Below are 21751 nucleotides of genomic sequence, written 5' to 3'. Positions count from 1 at the left end.
TGGCCTGCTGAGTATTAAGGCATTTTCTAATTTTAGTTCCTATTTCCAGCATCCGTAATATTTCTCGTTTTGCTTTTGTAGGAGAAATCAAACACGATTTGCTTTTAACCAATTTGTGATGGCTTTCCTTGATTTGATCCACATTTGTCCAAGTGACTTGTTAATTTTATCCTGGATTACGAACATGTGAATTAGGAGCAGAAATAGGCCATTCATCCCCTTGAGCCTGTTCTGCTATTCAGTAAAATTGATCTGCTTCTAACTTTAATTCCAGGTTCCTGTCTATCCCCAATAACCTTTTCATCCCCTTGTTCATAGTCAGAGGTTTACAGCATGGAAAAAAGCCATTCTGCCCACGCTGCCCTTTTTTAAACCCCAAAGCTAATCCCAATTGCCCACATTTGGCCCATATCCGTCTATACCCATCTTATCCATGTAACTAGCTAAATGCTTTTTAAAAGACAAAATTGTACCTGCCTTTTCTTCTATCTCTGGCAGTTTGTTCCAGATACTCACCACCCTCTGTGGGGGGGGGAAAAAAAGTACCCCTCTGGACACTTTCGTATCTCTCCCCTCACCTTTAAACCTATGCCCTCTTGTTTTAGACTCCCCTACCTTTGGGAAAAGACATTGACTTTCTAGCTACCTTATCTATGCCCCTCATTATTTTATAGACCTCTGTAAGGTCACCCCTCAGTCTCCTACGCTCCAGAGAAAAAAGTCCCGGTCTATCCAGCCTCTCCTTACACCTCAAACCATCAAGTCCTGGTAGCATCCTAGTAAATCTTTTCTACACTCTGTCTAGTTTAATATCCTTCCTATAATAGGATGACCAGAACTCTTCACAGTATTCCAAGTGTGGCTTTACCAACGTCTTGTACAACTTCAACAAGACTTCCCAATTCCTGTATTAAATGTTTTGACCGATGAAACCAAGCATGCTGAATGCTGCGTTCCCCACTCTGTCCACCTGTGACTCCACTTTCAAGGAGCCTTTAACATTTGCCCCTAGATCTTTGTTCTATAACTGTCCCCAGCACCCTACCATTAACTGAGTAAGTCCTGTCCTGGTTCAATCTACCAAAATGCATCACCTTGCATTTATCTAAATTAAACTCCATCTGCCATTCTTAATCAAGGAATCTATCTAGCTCTGCCTTAAAAATATTCTAAAACTCTTCTTCCACCTCTTTTGAGGAAGAGTGTTCCATAGACTCGTGACCTTCTGAGAGAAATTCTCTTCACCTCTATCTTAAATGAGTGATCCCTTGTGTGGAATCTTATGAGAATCCGGTAGTGTCAGTTCTGGTGAGAATTGGCACAGAACTCTCCAGCTTCACTGGCTAGTTTTCCCTCTGAATTCTTCCACAAGTGGAAACATCCTCTCCACATCCACCCTGTCACAATCCCTCAGGATTTTGTTTCAATTAAGTCATCTTAGTCTTCTAAAATCTTGTGGATGCAAACCTGACCTCTCTACCTCTCCAACATTTCCTTGCAAGACAACCTGCCCATTCCTGGCATTCCTAGTATTAGTTTAGTAAACCTCTGAACTTCTAATGCATTTATACCTTTCCTTAAATAAGGAGACACAATACTCCAGATATGGTCTCACCAGTGCCCTGTACAACTGAAGCATAACCTCCCTAGAAGCAGAAGTTGGCCTTTCAGACCTTTGAGCCTGTTCATTTTGATCATGGCTGATCATCGAATTCGATATCCTGATTTCCACCCCACCCCCTTCCTTCCCCATATCTGATTTCTTCTTGAAATCAGACATTGTTTTGGTCTCAACTACATTCTGTGGTAGCGAATTTCACACATTCACTGCCCTCTGGGTGAAGAAATTTCTCCTCAGTTCTAAAAGGTTTATCCCTTATCCTCAAACTATGACTCTGAACTTCCCCCATCATTGGGAACATTCTTTCTAAATCTACTCTGATTAACCCTATTAGAATTTTATAAGTTTCTGAGATTCCCCCTTTCATTTTTCCAAACTCCAATGAACCAATAATTCTAACCGACTTAGTCTCTCTTCATATGATAGACGTGTCATCCCGGGAATCAGTCTGGTAAACCTTCGTTGTACTTTCTCTATAGCAAGAACATCCTTCCTCAGATAAGGACACCAAAACTGCACACTACTCCAAGTATGGCCTCACCAACGCCCTATTCAATTGCAGCAAAAAATTCCTATCCCTAAACTCAAATCCTCTCACTACAAAGGCCAACATACCATCTGCCTTCTCTACTGCCTGCTGTATCTGCATGCTTACTTTCAGCAACTGATGCACGTGGACACCACGGTCTTGTTGAGTATCCACCTCCCTCAATTTATATCAATTCAAGTCATAATCTGTCTTCCTATTGCTACTAAAGTGGATAACCTCATTTATCCATATTATACTGCATCTGCCACATAACTGCCCACATATTCTTAATCTATCTCTGTCCTTTTGTAGCCTCCTCACGTCCTCACAACTTGCTTTCCTAGCATACTGTCATCAGCAAATTTAGCAACCAAACCTTGAGTCCCTTCATTTATACAAATTGTAAAAAGTTGAAGCCTCAATACTGACTCTTGTGGCACACCACTCATTGCATTCCTACCAATGAGAAAAACATCCATTTATGCTAACTCTGTCTTCTGTTAGCTAGCCAATCTTCTATCCATGCCAATATATTACCACCTACACCTTGAGCTTTTTTCCACAATAACATTTGATATTACACCTTATCAAAAGCTTTCCCAACACTGATGTAAACTGGTATGTAGTTCCTGGGTTTATCTTCGCATCCTTTTTCCGAACAAGTGAGGAAACCATTTGCAATTCTGCTATCTTCTGAAACTCCCTATATCCAAGGAGGATTGTGACCAATACCTTCACAATTTCCATCTTTTTGTCGGCATACTCAGTGCATCCCATTGATTTTGTCAAGAGTTCAGCCAACCTTACTAGTACCCCCTCATCAATTTTGATCCTATCTACATCTTTTTATTAGACTTTCATAGCATCTGCTTCTGTGGTTAAAAAGGAAATTGCAAAGTGTGCATTTAGTCTTGCCTTTGCTTCCAAGCGTAAATCTCCTTTTTGATCCCTACTTGACTCCAGCCCTCCTTACTACCCATGTGCTAAGTGTATGTCTATAGAACACATTTGAATTCTCTTATTAACTGCCATTTTCCTCTTTCTCCCTATCCCTAGGGTTTCCTTTTGCACTTCCTCTGAACTGTCTGTTAAGCCTGATTCTCACTTGTATTACCTGTTGTGCTCCTTTCTCTGCCTCATATATTACAATTGAAAGGGTGCAGGATGTTACAATATCAGTAATCTCTAAGGTGAACTCAAATCCTGCCATAGCAGTATTTTAATTCAGTTTATCATAGGATATTTATCATTACTTGAACCATGTTGGTACCAGTGTTCTGGGGAATCATATAACTATGGCAGTAGAGAGGGCTTTAAGCTAAACTTTATTAGCTTATTCTAGTTTACCATTTTCATGCATTTACACGTGTAAAATCTGCATCCTATGGAACAAACCCCCATCCCTAATGTTACTTAAAAGCTGTTTTAGAATTGGGATTAATGGTTCAGTTTTGAATTACTTTCTTTGCTGAAAGCTTTTTGAGCAGAAGCTTTATTGGAGGGTAGAGACGATACTGGGTTGAATTTCAGGCACTAGGTGATCCCTTTGCCCAGGCAGGGGAGTGTATGGAACTGTTATTGAGTGATTTATATTTTGTGACATCAGCAACTTTAAAACTTTTAATGGTGCTTTTGTGGAGAGGGGATGACAGTAGTTAAATTACTGTAATATTAGTCTTGTATTTAAAGTATTCAATTTAAAAATCCTATTTTAACCTTTTCTGTTTGCTAGTTGGATGCAATTTTAAATCATTTCATAATTTTCTCTCATTGTTGTTGTGGGTGATGTGATTGACATGTTTGAGTGATCAGGCCAGATGACAAAAGCAATTAGATTAACACTTGCTAGTGCAACCAGCTGAGAATGATTGGTGGCAGAGGAAATTGAATTCCATTTGCTTGGTATTCAAGCAAGAGTTCGATAAGATTTTGCATTTTTTTTGAAGCAACTTCCCTAAATTTCCCAATAAGTATATGACTCTTTTGGCAACCAAAATTTGATTATTATTGTATAGTGAAAAGTATTGTTTCTTGTGTGCCATACAAACAAAGCATACCACTCATTGAGTAAACGGGAGAAGGAAAGTAGAGGATGCAGAATGTAGGTTTGTCATAGCTAGCCTGTAGAAAAGGATCAACTTAATCTAAGATAGGTCTGTTCAAAAGTCTGATGGTAGCAGAGAAGAAACTGTTTGTTTGTTTATTTAGTAGTCACAAGTAAGGCTTATGTTAACACTGCAATGAAGTTACTGTGAAATTCCCCCAGTCGCCACAGTCTGGCGCCTGTTTGGGTCAATGCACTTAACCAGCACGTCTTTCAGAATGTGGGAGGAAACCCAACATATACAGGAAGAGTGGGCAAACTCCATACAGACAGTGACTCAAGCTGGGAATCAAACTGGGTCCCTGATGCTGTGAAGCAGCAGTGCTAACCATTTATGCTACCGTACTACCCCATGTTACATACCAACTGTTCTTGAGACGGTTGGTATTTAACCTCAGACTTTTGTATCTTTCTCCTGATGGAAGAAGTTGGAAGTGAGTATATCTGGGGTGTGTGAGTCCTTTTATTATACTGGTTGCTTTTCTGAGGCAGTGGGAAATGAAGACATGACTGGGAGGCTGGTTTGTGTGACATTCACAATCCTTTGTAGTTTCTTACAATCTTGGATAGAGCAGGAGTCATACCAAGCTGTGATCACATCCAGAAAGGATGCTTTCTGTGGTGTATCTGTAAAAGTTAATGTGTAGTAGCGGACATCTGAATTTCCTTAGCCTCCTGACTTCTTAACTATAACACTGGCATGGGAAACCAGGATAGTTTGGTGATCTGGACACCTAGAAACATGATGCTCTGAAAAAATGTCTGAAATGTCATCAGACTGGAAAATTTTGATTTATATTAATCCAGCAGAAATGGATTGTTTAAAACAACACAGTAGAATGAAGATTGTGGTAAATGGACATTTGAACTAAGATAGGGGTGTCAAACTTCATTTGCATGGTGGACCTAAGCCAACGTTCTGGCAAAGGCTACATTCAGCAAAAGTTATTTAGAGACTGATACTAATTGGTATGTATTTTGGATATAATTTTGTGATCATAAAGTCATGCACCTAAACTGTACTAATGTATGGCTGCCACCAAATTAATCTTTACTGTTTTAGGCATTGCTGGTGGCTATCTGAAATTGATGTGCCCCCTTCTGTGAAATGTGTGGAAAAATTAGGTGTAGGAAGTTTTGACTAGCTTCCCAATTCTACAGTAACCCTGAAAGGAGTTGGAAGTGTTTGCTTGTGTCAGCCTTTTGCAGAATGTGGAGAAGCTGAAGTGCCTTCTTCCGGTCCAGTCTTGCCAATTTTTCCTTCCCTTCATCTGCCTGCTCCAAGAGATCAATTGTTTAATTGATGGAATTTATTTCTCATTGCAGATTTTATTTCCAAGGCCCCTGTGGAACAACACTACCACCAGCACTTGCTCGTCATGAAAGTGAAGTCATTTTTTAATGAATTTGTCTAAATACTCAGTCTTTCTAAACAGTGATGAATAGGTCATGTTATGTTATCAAACGTAGCACTTTAACAAATTGTGGTGCTTTCAGCAAAAGAATCAGTGAATGACAAAGGACTTTTATTGACTCGTGAATTTAATGACATTAACTTTTTTGTGCTCCTTTGGATTTATAAGGTTGCTTCTTATAAATGCCTGTCAGCTGAATAGTGCTGTCACAATATTCAATCATTGTATTGTACAGAAATGCTTATAAATAAAACAATTGAATAATTTAAGTTATTCTTGGCCTCATTTTAATTGATCTTTCTGTGCAAGGCCATTCCATATGAAATCTTCATTCAAGCTTGTCTCCAATTTGTGTTTGAAAGTAGATGGCATTTATCTGCTCCATTAGTATACTTTGGAAAGGTTTTAATTTAACTTGCATGTTGAATTTGTGAAAAGTGTAGATTTCTACCATAGTACCTTGTATAAAACTAAACTTGGGTTGCTCTTAGTGTGCTACAGTACTAAGTGGAATGTTAATTGGGAAAGAAATCATGAATTAAGATTAATTGCAGGTAGTAGGATGTAGATTACAGCAGGACTTGCAGCAAGCAATTTATTTTATAGCGAAGGCTATCAGCAAACAACCTACAGAAGCAATTTTAAGTGTCTCTACAAACTGCAGTAAGCAAGTCACTGAAATTGCAGCAGCCTCGTGAAAACGCTGACGTGCATAAAAATTCTGCATGAAGTCAACACTGAAAATACTCAGCAGGTATGGCAGCATTTGTGGAGAGAGAGAGAGAAAAACAGACTTCCTATTTCAGATCTGATCTTTCATCAGAAATTGAGAAGATTTAATGTGTTTTGAGCAAATAGTGGGGAGAAACAAAAGGGGAATGTCTTTGATAGGGTGGAGGGCAGGAGAGAATAAATAACAAAGGTTCACAGTGGAAGGTAGAAGACAATTGTAATGGACAATTTATTGCGCAAGTTTAAAAAAAAGACTGGAGGTGGTGTGATGGCAGGATCATGAATAGATGCCATCTGAAAAATCAGAAAAAAGGGAGAATCTATTGACCAGAAACTAAACTGGACTAGCCGTATAAATATTGTGGCTAGAAGACCAGGTCAGAAACTGGGAATTCAATCGAGAGTAACCTGCTGAGTCATACTCCAATGAGCACAAATTTGGTGTGGCAGTGTATTCTCTACTTACCTGGATGGTGTAGCTCCAACATTACTCGAAGCTTGACACAGGCCAAGACACAGCAGCTCACTTGATCAACACCCCATCACCACCAATCTCCCACAACCACACACATCGTGACAGCAGTATATACTATATAGAAGATCCATTGCAGCAACTCACTCAGGAGGCTTCGACAGCATTTTTCCAAACCTGTAATCTCCACGACATAAAAGGACAAGGACAACATGTGCATAAGAATACAACCACTTGCAATTACCCCTCCAAGCCACAAATCATCCTGATTTGGAACTATATTGTCGTTCCTGCACTGTCACTGGAACAAAATCCTGGAATTTGCTTCCTAACTGCACTTTGGATGCATTTACACCACGTGGACTGCAGTTTTATTATCATCTTCTCAACAGCAATCAGAGCTGAGCAACAAATGCTGGCCTGGCCAGCGACACCCACATCCTATGAATAGAATTAAAAACAAAACAACTTTTGAAAGAGCTTCCTTTAAAATATATTGCAACATCTTTTCCAGGGTTTGTGTAATCCTTTGGTGTTCTCTACTGCAATGTAGACAGCGATATGGGATGTGCAGGAGAACTCACAATCAGAAGGAGCTGGTAAGATTAGGGACATGAAGGCCCTGCTGACCTTAACCCCATGGCTTCCTTAGAAGATTTGACTGGTGGCAGGTAGAATTAGCAGCAGAAAACTGCAATGGATATCTCAAGACGGTTCCCCAACACTCTTGAGCATGGCTGTGAGTAAAGGCCAGCGGACAGCTAAATTTTTAAAAATTTAATTTATGGGATGTGTGTTACTGGCTAGACTATCATTTATTGATCATCCCTAATTGCCTTTAGGAAGGTGGAGGGTGAGCGATCTACTTGAACTGCTGCAGTCTCTGACCAGGTACACCCACAGTGCTATTGTAGGGGAGCTCCAGATTTTGACCCATCAAAGGACGGGCGATATATTTCCAAGTTGGGATGGTGAGTGGCTTGGAGGGGAGTTTCTAGGGAATGGTGTTCCCATGTATCTGCTACTCTTGTCCTTCTAGATGCTAATGGTTGTGGGTTTGTGATGTTGCCTAAAGATCTTTAAGTTCCTGCAGTGTGTTTTGTAAAAAGGGTGCCAATCAAGTGGGCTGTTTTGCCCTGGATGGTTTTGAGCATCTTGTGTTGGAGCTGCACACGTGCGGGCAGTGGAGAGTATTCCATTACACTCTTAACCTGTGCTTTTGTAGATGTGATGTGGGTATGCCGGCGTTGGACTGGTGTAAACACAGTAAAAAGTCTGACAACACCAGGTTTTAGTCCAACCTATTTATTTGATAATATTCTCACAAGCTTTCGAGGGGTTACCCTCTTCGTCAGGTGAATGGAGAGTTCTGGCCTCAGACAGAGCATATAAAGCACAGTAATCTCTAAACTGTCTGTGCTTTATATGCTCTGTCTGAGGCCAGAACTCTCCATTCACCTGACGAAGAGGGTAACCCCTCGAAAGCTTGTGAGAATATTATCAAATAAATAGGTTGGACTAAAACCTGGTGTTGTCAGACTTTTTACTTTTGTAGATGAACAGGTTTTGAGGAGTCGGGAGGTTACTTGTCACAGGATTCCTAGCCTCTGACCTGCTCTTGTAGCTACAGTATTTATGTGGCTAGTCCAGTTCATTTTCTGGTCAATGGTAACCCTAAGGATGTTGATACTGGGGTATTCAGTGATGGGAATATAAATCCAACAGCCTCCAGCCCACTGAGGATGGAATAAATAGCGACTGGTTATTCTTGTTGCAGAATACTGACATCTTCTGACTGAAATCATGATGGCACTTTATCTACTTTCAGATGATACAGTTTCCTATTTTGACCTGAAGCTTAGAAATTACAGACTTTTGATGTTTTATTGAATTGAGGGATATGGAGAGCAGATGGGAAGTAGAATTGATGACCACAATCAGCCATGATTGTATCAAATAGTGAAGCAGACTTGTTAGGCTATAGTAGAATCTCTCAATTGTTATGGTACATTAAAAAAAAGCCATTCAGTCTAACATGTTCGCACTCGCTCCCTTGAGCGTCATAACTTAGTTCCATTCCCCTGTCGTTTCCTCGTACCCCTGCACATTGTTTCTATTCAAATAATCGTCTAATGCCCTCTTGAATGCCTTGATTGAACCTGCCTCCATCACAGTTCCAGGTAGTTATTCCAGACCTTAACCACTTAAGTTTTTAAAATTATATTTGCTTCTTATGCAAATCACTTTAAATCTATGCCTTCTCATTCTTGATCCTTTTACAAGCAGGAATGGCTTCTCTATCCACTCTATCTAACCCCCTCATGATTTTAAACATATCAAATTTGCTCTTGGTCTTCTCCACTCCAAGGAGAACAGTACCATCTTCTCCAACCTATTTTCATAACTGAAATTTCTCATCCATTCTTGTAAACCTATTCTATAATCAAATGCATTAATTTTCTTAGTGATGCCTGGAACTCCAGCTGAGGTTTCACTAGAGTTTTATACAAGTTCAGAATAACCTTCTTGCTCTTGTACTCAATGCCACTATTACTAAAGCCTACATAAAGCAATACTTATCCACCTGATCTGCCACCTTCAACAACTACTTATGCACATGTACACCCAGACCCCTCCATTCCTGCACATTGTACCACTTATTTCATACTGTCTGTCCATGTTCTTATCAATTGAATCACCTTGCATTTCTCTGTATTGAACTTCAGCTGCCACTTATCTGCCCACTTTTGAGGTTATGTAATATCATCCTCAAAGTTCACAATGCTTTCAAGTTTGTATCATCCCCAAATTTTGAAGTTATTTAAAATTATATATTAAGAAAAGCAAGGGTCCCAACATCAACCCTTAAGGAACTCCACTGCAAATGTTCCTTCAGCCCAAAACAAAATTCATTGACTGATACTTGCTCTTTCCTATTACTCAGCTAATTCTGTAACTATGTTCCTACTGTCCCTTTTATTCCATGAACTATAACTTTTCTCTGGTCTATTGTGTGGCACTGTATTGAATAGCTCCCCATCAATAGCACTGCCCTAATCAACCCACTTTGTTGCAGTTTTTTTTGAAAAGTAACAATTCTTTAAACATGATTTTCTATTACAAAATCCATGCTGGTTCTTTTTAATAAACCCACATTTTCCAATGTGACTATTAATTCTATTCCTGCTCCTATATCTGGTGTTCTTGTATTATAGTACAAAAAGCTGTTCACAACCTCAGGACATCACATGTTTTCCAACCAATTAAGTACTTTCCAAATGTAGTCATCAATGTATGAAAGGAAATGAGCTATTTGATTCATCATGGGCAGTGATGTTTCTTGTGTGAGTTGCCTAGTCAAATTGCCCTCTTCTGCTTTCCCTTTACATTTTTATCAGAAGATGGCAGCAGAAAAAGAGTCTTTGGCCCATTGCACCTGTGCTGGCTTTTTGAAAGAACTATATAATTAGGCACATTTCTTCTCTTGTCCTATAGCTCTGCAATTTTCTCCCAAAAATTGGACACGCTACTCCAGTTACAGCTGCTTGGACAGATGGAATCCCTTCCAAAATACTGAAAAAAAATGGAGAAGTAGTCTTGGCATGAAGTGATAACTTCATCTCCCTCAACAGGAAGGAGGATCTCTGTGATGCAATAATGATAACTAACTATGAAAGAAGGAGACAAGATTGACTGTAGTAACTATTGGAGGCTACCTACTCTGTTCACCTTTGGAGGACTCTTGCAGTGACCTTCCCTAAGTTGCTTTCTCCCCATGGCTGGAGGGCTCCTGCCAGAGTCACAATGCAGATTCCATCCATCAAAAGTCACTGAACATAATCTCCACAGCAAGACAAGTCAAAGAAAATGCAGAGATCACCTTTATTCATGATCTTTCTTTGACCTCACAAAGGCCTTTAACTCAACCAGAGGGACTGTGGAGCATCCTCCTCAAACAAGGCTGCCCACAAACGTTCATCACCACCCTCCACTTTGTGCACAATGACATGCAAGCCATTATCCTCACCGATGAATCTGCCGCAGACCTAATACGATTGCAAACTGGGGTCAAGTAAGGCTGCGAAATTGTACAAATGCTGTAAAAATGCTCTTGAGTTCCCCCAAACTTTCACCAGTTTGAGGAACTCATTCATAGGGTTAAAACTATACAGAGGTTGCAGTCAGCTTTTGAGATGACTCCCGAGTACGTAAGCTGCTTCTGGTTGGTTCCCTGGGTCATGAGACCCTTACTCTGCAAATTGATCCTTAAAGGAACAACCATCACGTCCCAAGTCTTGAGTCCTTTTATACAAATGTCAATATTCAATTTACACAGCAAAAGATAATTAAACATTAAGTACATGAATTTAATTAATAAATCTTTCAGAGGTTTGTGAATCTCCTTTGTGAAACAGCATAATTCCTCTGTCTAGGGCATTTCCATAGGATTGCTGTCAGCGAAATCACAATGAAAGGTGCCTCTTCAGTCACAGGCAGTTCAGCTCTATCTGTTTCCATGAAGACATTTGTGCCTGCCATGGGACAACCGGGTATTTCGGTGTCAAAACATTGGCAATATTTCCAGATGGCAATATACTTCCTAATGGCAAAACTGGCTGCTGGGGCATCTCTCTTTTACTCAAATGGTCTGTGTGTTTTCGGAAGATCCTGCCTTCTACATCCATTTGATTAGAGAAAACAAATCCAGGGACCCAACTCAATCCACTACCAGAATTCCTTACATACATGGTACCATCTATCAGAAAAGATCATGCGAGACAGAGAGGAGACAGGAGATAAAAGAGCAAGAGAAAGAGTGAGACAGGGAGGAGCTGGGAGATAAAACAGTGAGAGAAACAGGCTGAGAGATAAAAGTGAGAGAAGAGACAGAAAGCAGCCGAGAGATAAATGAGTGAGACAGAGAGGAGCCGGGAGATAAAGCAGCAAGAGAAAGAGTGAGACTAAGTGGGGAGCCGAGAGATAAAAGCGGGAGAGTGAGAGCAAAATAAGTACCTAAAACACTGTGTAATTAGGCAACATATAACTTAGTTGTATATTTCGATTTGTGGGACATTGGCATTAGTAAGTGGGGACTGTACCTTTGAGACAGTCTGCACCTGACCTGTGCTGGGACATGTGTTCTAGCAAGCTGCACAACTAGAGAAGTAGAAAGGGCTTTAAGCTAAACAAGGTGGGGGCAAGATATCAAGCTTGAAAAGATGTAGAAAAGCAAGGGTAGATTCAAGGCAGGAAAATGTAATAGTTTTGGAAATAAGGGTAATAGAATAGTAGGGAGGGAGAGATAAAACCCAAGAATGCACCAACGTTCAATACTAGATGTTACACAGATAACAAAAGTGCAAAACTAAATGCACTACCTGAATGTATATAGCATTTGTAACAAAGTAAGTGAATTTATAGCACACACTGAAGTGAATAAATTTGCTCTGTTAGCCATTACAGAGATGGTTACAGGATAATAAGGACTGGGTCTTGAATGTTGAGAATTACATGACATTCGAGAATAGGAAGTTAGGTAAAGGTGGGGGGATAGCATTGTTAATTAAAGATGGCATTGGTGCAATAATTAGAGATGATCTTCGTTCAGGAGATCAGGATGTAGAATCAGTTTGGATAGAGATGAGGAATTGTAGGGGAAAGAAGTCATTAGGGGGTAGTCTGCAGACCCCCTAACAGTAACCACAGTGTAGAGTAAAGTCTACAAGAAGAAATATTGGGGGCTTGTGATAAAGGGACAGCAATAACCATGGCTAATTTTAAATTATATAAACTGGAAAAATTAGATTGGCAGTAGCAGCTTGGATGAGGAGTTCATAGAATGCTTTTGAGATAGTTCAAGAAAGTTTCATAGAGCAACACATTCTGCCACCAATTTGCAAATGACACAAAGATAGGTGGATGTTGTGAAAAGGACACGAGATTGTAGATGGATGTAAATAGGTTGAGTGCGCAAATAACAGGCAGATGGAATATTATGTGGTAAAGTGTGAAATTGTTTATTTTGGCAGGGAGCGTATAAAGCAAAGTATTACTTAAACTAAGAATAACTGCGGAATTCTGAGATGTAAAGGGATCCAGGTGTTCTCGTGCATGAGTCACAAAAAGTTAATATGCAGGTGCAGCCAGTAATTAAGAAGGGAAATGAAATGCTGTTCTTTATTATGAGAACAATCAAAAATAAAAGAAAGGATGTTACGCTTCAGTTATACAGTACATTAATGAAACCACATCATGAATGCTATTTGCAGTTTTGGTCTCCTTATTTAAGGAAGTGAATGTGTTGAAGACGGTTCAGAGGAAGTATCCTAGATTGAAAACTGGAATGAGCGGATTGTCTTATTAGAAAAGTTTAGACAGCTTGAAAACTGGAGCACCTGGAGGAAATCCACACAGATACAGGGAGAATGTGTGGCCTCCACACAGACAGTGACCCAAGCCGAGAATTGAACCCAGGACTCTGGCACTGTGCGGCAGCAGTGCTTGCCACTGTGCCACTCGTAGTTGCCACTGTGCTACCCACAGCTGCATTCCTGAAAATCGTGATTTTAAGTAAAATTATACTACCCTATGTCAGATTGACAGGGAACAACTTTAAAATGAATCTTGCAATGCTGAATAAGAATACAGGCCCCCATTAACTGACCAGTTTCAAAACAAAACAATGTTAAATGGGGATTTATTATACTGCTGAATTGTAAAGGTGGGGCTCTAAAAAAGGCTTTAAACTGAATAGTGGTGAGGATGCATTCATGTGAGGGGAGATTTGGAAAATTAAAGAAAAAGGACCACGCAATAGTGCAGAGTAGTGGCACGGGAATGATAGAGTGTGACAGGAAGGGACACAGCATAAAATTATATGTATGCACCAGCAAATAAGGTCAGAGTAGGGACAAATGGTAAAAAGACAGAATGAAAGACTCTTTTTCTGAATACATGCAATATTCACAACAAGGTAGATGAATTGATAGCACAAATAGAAATAAATGAGTATGATATAATAGTGATTACAGAGTCATGCTTGTAAAGTGACCACAGGTGGCAGCTAAATATTCAAGGGCAATGACGTTTCCAAAGGACACTATGAAAGGAAAAGTGGTGGGGTAGCTGCATTAACAAAGAGTGAGATCAATACAGTCGTGAGAAATGATCTGGCTTCAGAGGATCAAATGTAGGACCAGTTGGGTAGAGATAAGAAATAGTTGAGATAAGAAATGGTAAAAGAAACAAGTCACTGTGAGTGACTTTTCTTTACTATTCCTTATCTCACTATTGTGTGACTAATATTCTGCTGAGGGTGTATTTGAAAATTGCTACACTGTAGGACAGAATTGAGAAATAATGGGGGCTTGAAAGAAGGCTACTGCAATACTCATGAGAAATGTTAATCCTCATTTTGTTTGGACAAATCATGTTGGCAAAGATAGCTTCAATGTGTTGATAGAATGTTTCCATAAAGTTTCTTAGAACGATATGTTCTGGAACCAACCGGGGACAGGCTACTTCAGACCTGGCAATATGTAATCAACGAGGATTAATTAATGACATCATAGTAAAGGATCCTTCAAGTAAGAGTGATCATAGCATGATAGAATTTCACATTCAGCTTGAAGGTGAGAAATTTGGATCTGAAACGACACCCTCAAACTTAAATAAATTAAGACAGAATTGGCTTGAGTGGAATGGCAAAACAGGTTAAAAGATTAGACAACAGAGAAGCAGTGGCAGATACTTACAAAAGTACTTCATAATTTTCAACGAAAATATATTTTGAAAGAAAGATGCTATCAGAAGCATACATTATTCATGGAAAACTAAAAAAGTTCAGGATAGTATCAAAGTGAAAACAGGTGCACGATACTGCAAAGATCCCAAAAGATTGTGAAAGTTTTAGAAGCCAGCAAAGAATGACTTAAAACATCAATAAAGAGGGAGAAATTGGAGTTTAAGAGTAAACTAGCAAGAAATATTTTAAAACTTCTACAAGTATGTAAAGAGGAGAGCTAAAGTAAGGGTTGCTTCCTTAGAGAATGAGACTGGAAAATCAATAACGAAGACAAGAAAATGGCAGAGTCTTTGAACAAGTATTTTATATCTGTCTTCATAGTAGAACTTACAGAAAGCACCCCAAATTTGGTAGAAAATTAAAAGGCAAAAGGGAGAACTTAAAAACAATCATGATTATAAGGGAAAATACTACAAAACTAACGGAACTAAAAGCTGGCGGTCCACTGGACTCTAGTGTCTTAAAGGAAGCTGCTACAGAAATATGGATGCATTGGATGTAATCTTACAAAATTCTCAACTTCTCAGTGGATTGGAAAACTACAAATGTAACACTGCTCGTCAAGAAAGCTGGGAATTAGAAAGCAGAAAACTGTAGGCCAGTTAGTCTAACATCTGTCTTTGGGAAAATGTAAAAATCCATTATTAAGGAGACAACAGCACAACAGTTGGAGACTTAACTAGTTCAGTTTGCTGAACAGTTAGTTTGTGGATAAATTTAATGTTAACAGTATAGGGTTTAATCCCTATTCCAGCTGAGGTAGGCTCAGGGCCTATCACTTCACTAAACCGTAGTAAAACCGGCAGTGGCACAGTGGTCAGCACTACTGCCTCACAGCATCAGGGACCCAGGTTCAATTCTAGCCTTGGGTGACCACCTGTAAGGAGTTTGCATGTTCTCCCCATGTCTGTGTGGGTTTCCTCCCACAGTCCGAAGATGTGCAGGTTAGGTGGATTTGCTATGCTAAACTGTCCTGTAGTGTCCCAAATATATAATTTAGGAGGATTAGTGGGGTAAATATGTGAGATTACTGCGATAGAGCAGGGGAGTGGAGGTGGGCCAGGTATGATTCTCTTTTGGCGAGTTGGTGAGACTCAATGGACTAAATGGCCTCTTTCTGCAGGGATTCTATGAAAAGATCATAGCACTTTGTTGTTGTTGTTTGGCAATAATTGTCAAGGACCAGTCTTCAGGCATGGAATTCAAGCAGAACATTCAGAAAATCAGAATACAATTAGGCAAAGTCAACATGATTTTGTGAAAGGGAATTTGCACTTGATAAATTTATTACAGTTCTTCGAGTATATAACAAGTCAAGTGGATGAAGGGGAACCAGTAGATCAGTGTATTTGGATTTCCAAAAGGCATTAAATAAGGCACATAAAAGGTCCATACTGTAAATCTCTGTGACTCTGTGACTCCGTTACACAAAGATAAGAACTTGTGGGTTGGGGTGATATATTAGCATGGACAAAGGTTTAGCTAACTAACAGGAAACAGAGAGTGAAAATAAATTAGTCATTTTTGGGTGGGCAAACTTTAGATTGGTAACAATAGGAATACCACAGGGATCAGTGCTAGGGCCTCAACTATTTACAATCCATATTCATGACTTGCATGATGTTAAGCTGCATTGTAGCCAAATTTGGTGATGATACAAAGAAAAGAAGGAAAGCAAGTTGTGAGGGGGATACAAATTATGCAAAGGGATATAGATAGGTTAAGTGAGTGGGCAGAAAATTGGCAGATGGAGTATAATATGAGAAAATATGAGGATGTCCACTTTGGCAGGATGCCATAGTACAGAAGGATAGAAAACATACTAAACATAGAAAATAGGTACAGGAGTAGGCCATTCAGCCCTTCAAGCCTCTACCATCATTCAATATCGTGGCTGATCATGCACTTTCAGTATCCCATTACTGTTTTCTTTCCATATCTCTTGATCCTTTTAGCCTCAAGGAACACGTCCAGTTCTCTCTTGAACATATTTAACAGAGTGGCCCCCAGCAACTTTCTGTGGTAGAGAATTCCACAGGTCCACAACTCTCTGAGTGAAGTTCTTCCTCATCTCAGTCCTGAATGGCTTTCCCCCTTATTCTTAGACTGTGATCCCTAGTCCTAGACTTCCCCAGCATTGGGAACATTTTACTGTATCTAACCTGTCTAATCTCATCAGGAATTTATATATTTCTATGAGATCCCCTCTCATTCTTCTAAATTTCAATGAGTATAAGCCCAGTCGATTGAGTCTCTCTTCATATGTCAGTCCTGCCATTCTAGGAATCAGTCTGGTGAACCTTCGCTGGACTCACTCAAAGCAAGAATGTCCTTTCTCAGACTGGGAGATCAAAAATGTATTAATGTATTAGCATGGATAGAGGATTGGCTAACTAACAGAAACCAAAGAGTGGTGGTAAATGGGTGTTTTTCTGTTTGGTAATCAGTGACTAGTGGTGTGCCTCAGGGATCAGTGTTGGGACCGTAATTGTTTATGATTTACATAGATGATTTGGAGTTGGGAGCCAAGTGTAGTGTGTCAAAACTCGCAGATGATACTACAATGAGTGGCACAGCAAAGTATGCAGAAAGTCTGCAAAGGGATATAGATAGTCTAAGTGAGTGGGTGAGGATCTGGCAGATGGAGTACAATGTTGGTAAATATTAGCTCATCCATTTTGGTAGGAATAACAGCAAAATGGACTATTATTTAAATGGTAAAAAATTGCAACATGCTGCTGTGCAGAAGGACCTGTGTCTCTTGGTGCAGGAATCCCAAGGAGTTGGTTTGCAGATGCAGCAGGTAATTAAGAAGGCAAATGAATTTTGTCCTTTATTGCTAGAGGGATGGAGTTTAAAAACAGCGAGGTTATGTTGCAGCTGCTGGTGAAGCCACAGCTGGAGTATTGTGTACAGTTTTGGTCTCCTTACTTGAGAAAGGATATACTGGCACTGGAGGGGGTGCAGAGGAGATTCACTAGGTTGATTCTGGAGTTGAGAGAGTTGGCTTATGAGGAGAGACTGAGTAGACTAGGGCTATACTCATTGGAATTCAGAAGAATGAGGGGAGATCTTAAAGAAATATATAAGATTACGAAGGGAATACATAGGATAGAAGCAGGGAAGTTGTTTCCACTGGCGGGTGAAACTAGAACTAGGGGTCATGGCCTCAAAACATATGCTACCTGACTGGCTGAGTTTTTAGAACATAGAACACTACAGCACAAACAGGCCCTTCGGCCCACAAAATGCAGATTTAGGACTGAGTTGAGGAAAACCTTCTTCATACAAAGGGTTGTGAATCTGTGGAATTCCCCACCTAGTGAAGCAGTTAAAGCTACCTTATTGAATGTTTTTAAGGCAAGGATTGATAAATTTTTGGACAGCAAAGGAATTAAGGGTTATGGTGAGTGGGCGGGTTAGTGGAGGTGAATCCACGCAAAGATCAGCCATGATCTTATTGAATGGCGATGACTCGAGAGCCCTAATGGCCTATTCCTGCTCCTAGTTCTTATGTTCTTAAAACTGCATACAATACTCAAGGTGTGGCCTCACCAAGGCCTTGTATAACTGCAGTAAGATATCCATACTCCCATACTCAAATCCTCTTGCTCTGAAGACCGCATGCCATTAGCTTTCCTCACCGTCTGCTGTACCTGCATGGAACTTTCAGTGACTGTTCCATCGTGACCCCCAAGTCATGTTGCACTTCCCTTTTTCCTAAATTGCCACAATTCAGATCTTCCTTCCTGTTTTTGCCACCAGAATGGATAATCTCACATTTATCCACATTATATTGCATCTTGGCGTTTATTGGTAGGGGGATTGAATTTAGGAGTCGCAGCGTCATGTTGCAACTGTACACTACTCTGGTGCGGCTGCACTTGGAGTACTGTGTGCAGTTCTGGTCCCCACATTACAAGAAGGATGTGGAGGCTTTGGAGACGGTGCAGAGGAGGTTTACTAGGATGTTGCCTGGTATGGTGGGGAGGTCCTATGAGGAGAGACTGAGGGATTTAGGGTTGTTTTCGTTGGAAAGAAGGCGGCTAAGAGGGGATCTTATTGAAACATATAAGATGATTAGAGGTTTAGATAGGGTGGATAGTGATAGCCTTTTTCCTCAGATGGAGAAAGCTAGCACGAGGGGGCATGGCTTTAAATTAAGGGGGGGTAGCTACAGGACGGATGTCAGGGGTAGGTTCTTTACCCAGCGGGTGGTGAGGGATTGGAATGCCCTGCCTGCTGCAGTTGTAAATGCGCCTAGTTTGGGGGCGTTTAAGAGATCTGTGGATAGGTTTATGGACGAAAAGGGATTGGTATAGGCTAGTGGGTCATTGTTTTTGTAACTGGTCGGCGCAACATCGTGGGCCGAAGGGCCTGTTCTGCGCTGTAATGTTCTATGTTCTATTTTGCGAAGTATTTGCCCACTCAGTCAGCCAGTCACTCCTCTTAGCATCCTTCTCACAGCACACACTGCCACCCAGCTTAGTGTTCTTGTACAATAACTCCCCATTTTAAGTTGCCCATTTTGAGTGATTTCACCTTAATGGAGCCTATATTTCTGTTTGGTGTCTCAAGTTTTGTTTTAAAGTTGTTTGGTGCTGGTCTGATGTGGCATGACATGGCTCTATCAGCGTCATTTTGGAGTTTGACCTTTCCTCTCGCTGCTACTCCTTTTCCTTGTGTCCTCTGCTTCTCCCTGACTCTCCCTCTGGCTGTTGATCTTCCAGTTCAACCTCTGCCGGTCCCTAACCCTTTCACTGCTGAACTTCCAGTTTACGACTTACTGCTTCCTGCCTCTTACCATCCAGCTGCGCAGCCCTGGCAATTGCATTTGCATCCATTTGTTTGAGAAAGATTCCTGGCTATTGTCTTTGCTTGTCAGCATTTCAACCAGTGGGAAAATGATGGTAGAGTCTGATGACAAGCCACTTTGAAATCTTTCTCAAACTGGTTCTATATGCTCCAAGGTTTTGGTAAAGAATGTTACTTCATTTGCAGAGCTATCACTTGGAAGTGAAGTAGGTGTACATTGACAACATTATGATAGGAGCTACATTCCCTCTGAAGGAACTGATGATGCTAGTCCAAAGTGCAAAATCTTCCAGATTCAACATGAAGCAATCAACCCAGAAGGGACATTGGTTTGGATTTTCTCGTTTTTTTAATTGTTAACTCAGGCAAGAAAAGCATTGTGTAGCTTGCTAACTCCATTGATAACTGAATGTCAAAAAATATGGTGGGAAAAGTCAAGAAAGCCTGGGTCCCGTGATATTGGATTTAATTTATTATTGTCACATGTTTTGTGATACAGTGAACAGTATTGTTTCTTGTGCGCGATACAGACAAAACAGTATGTTTTGGCTCTGTATGACTCTTCTCCCACTGACTTGAAATGTTAACTCTGTTTTTGTTTCCACATATGCTACCTGACTGGCTGAGTTTTTAGAACATAGAACACTACAGCACAAACAGGCCCTTCGGCCCACAAGTTGCACCAATCATATCCATACCTACCAGGCCATAGAACTATCTATAACTCTCAATCCCATTAAATCCCATGTACTCATCCAGAAGTCTCTTAAAAGACCCCAGCGAGTTTGCCTCTACCACCACCGACGGCAGCCGATTCCACTCACTCACCACCCCCTTTTTTTACCATTTTCTGTTTATCTTTTAGAATTAAAAAAATTGGAACCCCACCTCTGGCTGTTCAAGCCCATATCCCTCCTGGCTCCTGTGTTTGACACTGTCTGCACCCCACTCTCCTGAGCACTGTATCAAGCACAAGCCACAAGCTTTCAGAGCACTGCTCCTTCATCAGGTGAATGGGAGTTCTGTTCACAAGCCCAGGCAAGTTGTGGGGGTTACAAATCTGTAATCCCCATGACTTGCCTGGGCTTGCAATATCTCACTAACTGTCCTGGCTGGAGACAATAAACATCTCAATATACATCTGTGCTTAACCCTCTTTCCACTTGCATGGTCTCTACTTTTAAGACTTGATTACCTGCAAAGATTCACATTCTAATCATTGTTTTGTAAATTGAGTTTGTGTCTTTCTATGCCCTGTTTGTGAACAGGACTCCCATTCACTTGATGAAGGAGCAGTGCTTTGAAAGCTTGTGGCTTATGCTACCAAAGAAACCTGTTGAACTTTAACCTGGTGTTGTGAGACTTCTTACTGTGCTTACCCCAGTCCAATGCCAACATCTTCACACCCTGTATCAAGGACACACCTGTTTCTACAAGAAAATATTGACTGTATATAAATGAAGTGATTGTGCAAGCTGGCATCTTTTGCAAAGGAATTAGGGTCATTACCCTAAATAAGAACATAAGAAATAGGAGCAGGAGTAGGCCATCTAGCCCCTCGAGCCTGCCCCGCCATTCAATAAGATCATGGCTGATCTGTCGTGGCTCAGTTCCACATTCCCGCCCTCTCCCCATAACCCTTAATCCCCTTGCCTATCAAAAACCCATCAACCCGCGTCTTAAAAATATTGAGCGAGGCAGCCTCCACCACTTCAACGGGCAGAGAATTCCAGAGATTCACCACCCTTTGAGTGAAGAAGTTTCCTCCTCAACTCCATTCTAAACCGCCACCCCTTTATCCTGAGGCTGTGCCCTCTAGTCCTACTGTCCTTTCTGAGTGGGAAGAGCCTCTCCACCTCTATCCTATCCATCCCATTCAACATCTTATACGTCTCAATGAGATCTCCCCTCATTCTTCTAAACGCTAACGAGTACAAGCCTTGTTTGTTCAGCCTCTCCTCATAGTTCAACCCCCTCAATTCCGGAATCAGCCTAGTAAACCTCCTCTGCACTCCCTCCAAGGCCAAAATATCCTTGCGTAAGTGCGGCGACCAAAACTGCCCACAGTACTCCAGCTGCGGCCTCACCAGTGCCCTATACAGCTGCAGCAAGACCTCCCTACTTTTATATTCAATCCCCCTCGCTATGAGGGCCAGCATCCCATTCGCCTTCCCATTTGCCTTAGATGCGCAAGTGCATCCACACAAGCCTTCAGTGAATTGAGTCTGAGAAAGGCAAGAAAGAGAAATTCTCTACTTA

General features: G+C 40.7%; 2 protein-coding genes across 5 annotated transcripts in view; one reads left to right on the top strand and one right to left on the bottom strand.

Moving 5' to 3' along the window:
• LOC145353802 (NAD-dependent protein deacylase sirtuin-5, mitochondrial-like) overlaps nt 1-5938 on the top strand; it is a 145812-nt gene extending 139874 nt beyond the window's left edge. For all 4 annotated transcript variants that reach the window (XM_080204619.1, XM_080204630.1, XM_080204638.1 and 1 more), the window contains one exon: nt 5581-5938. In XM_080204619.1, coding sequence (XP_080060745.1) covers nt 5581-5656 — 76 coding nt within the window. In that variant the 3' untranslated portion in view covers nt 5657-5938. The remainder of the gene's footprint in view (nt 1-5580) is intronic.
• Nucleotides 1-21751, bottom strand: part of LOC145353782 (glucose-fructose oxidoreductase domain-containing protein 1) — a 258944-nt gene that overhangs the window by 236396 nt on the left and 797 nt on the right. The window lies entirely within an intron of this gene.

Source organism: Carcharhinus amblyrhynchos, chromosome 2 (genome assembly GCF_965287045.1).
Source record: "Carcharhinus amblyrhynchos chromosome 2, sCarAmb.v2.hapA, whole genome shotgun sequence".
Lineage (NCBI taxonomy): Eukaryota > Metazoa > Chordata > Chondrichthyes > Carcharhiniformes > Carcharhinidae > Carcharhinus > Carcharhinus amblyrhynchos.
The sequence above is the reverse complement of the archived record's forward strand: the minus strand, read 5'-3'. Positions and strand labels throughout refer to the sequence as shown.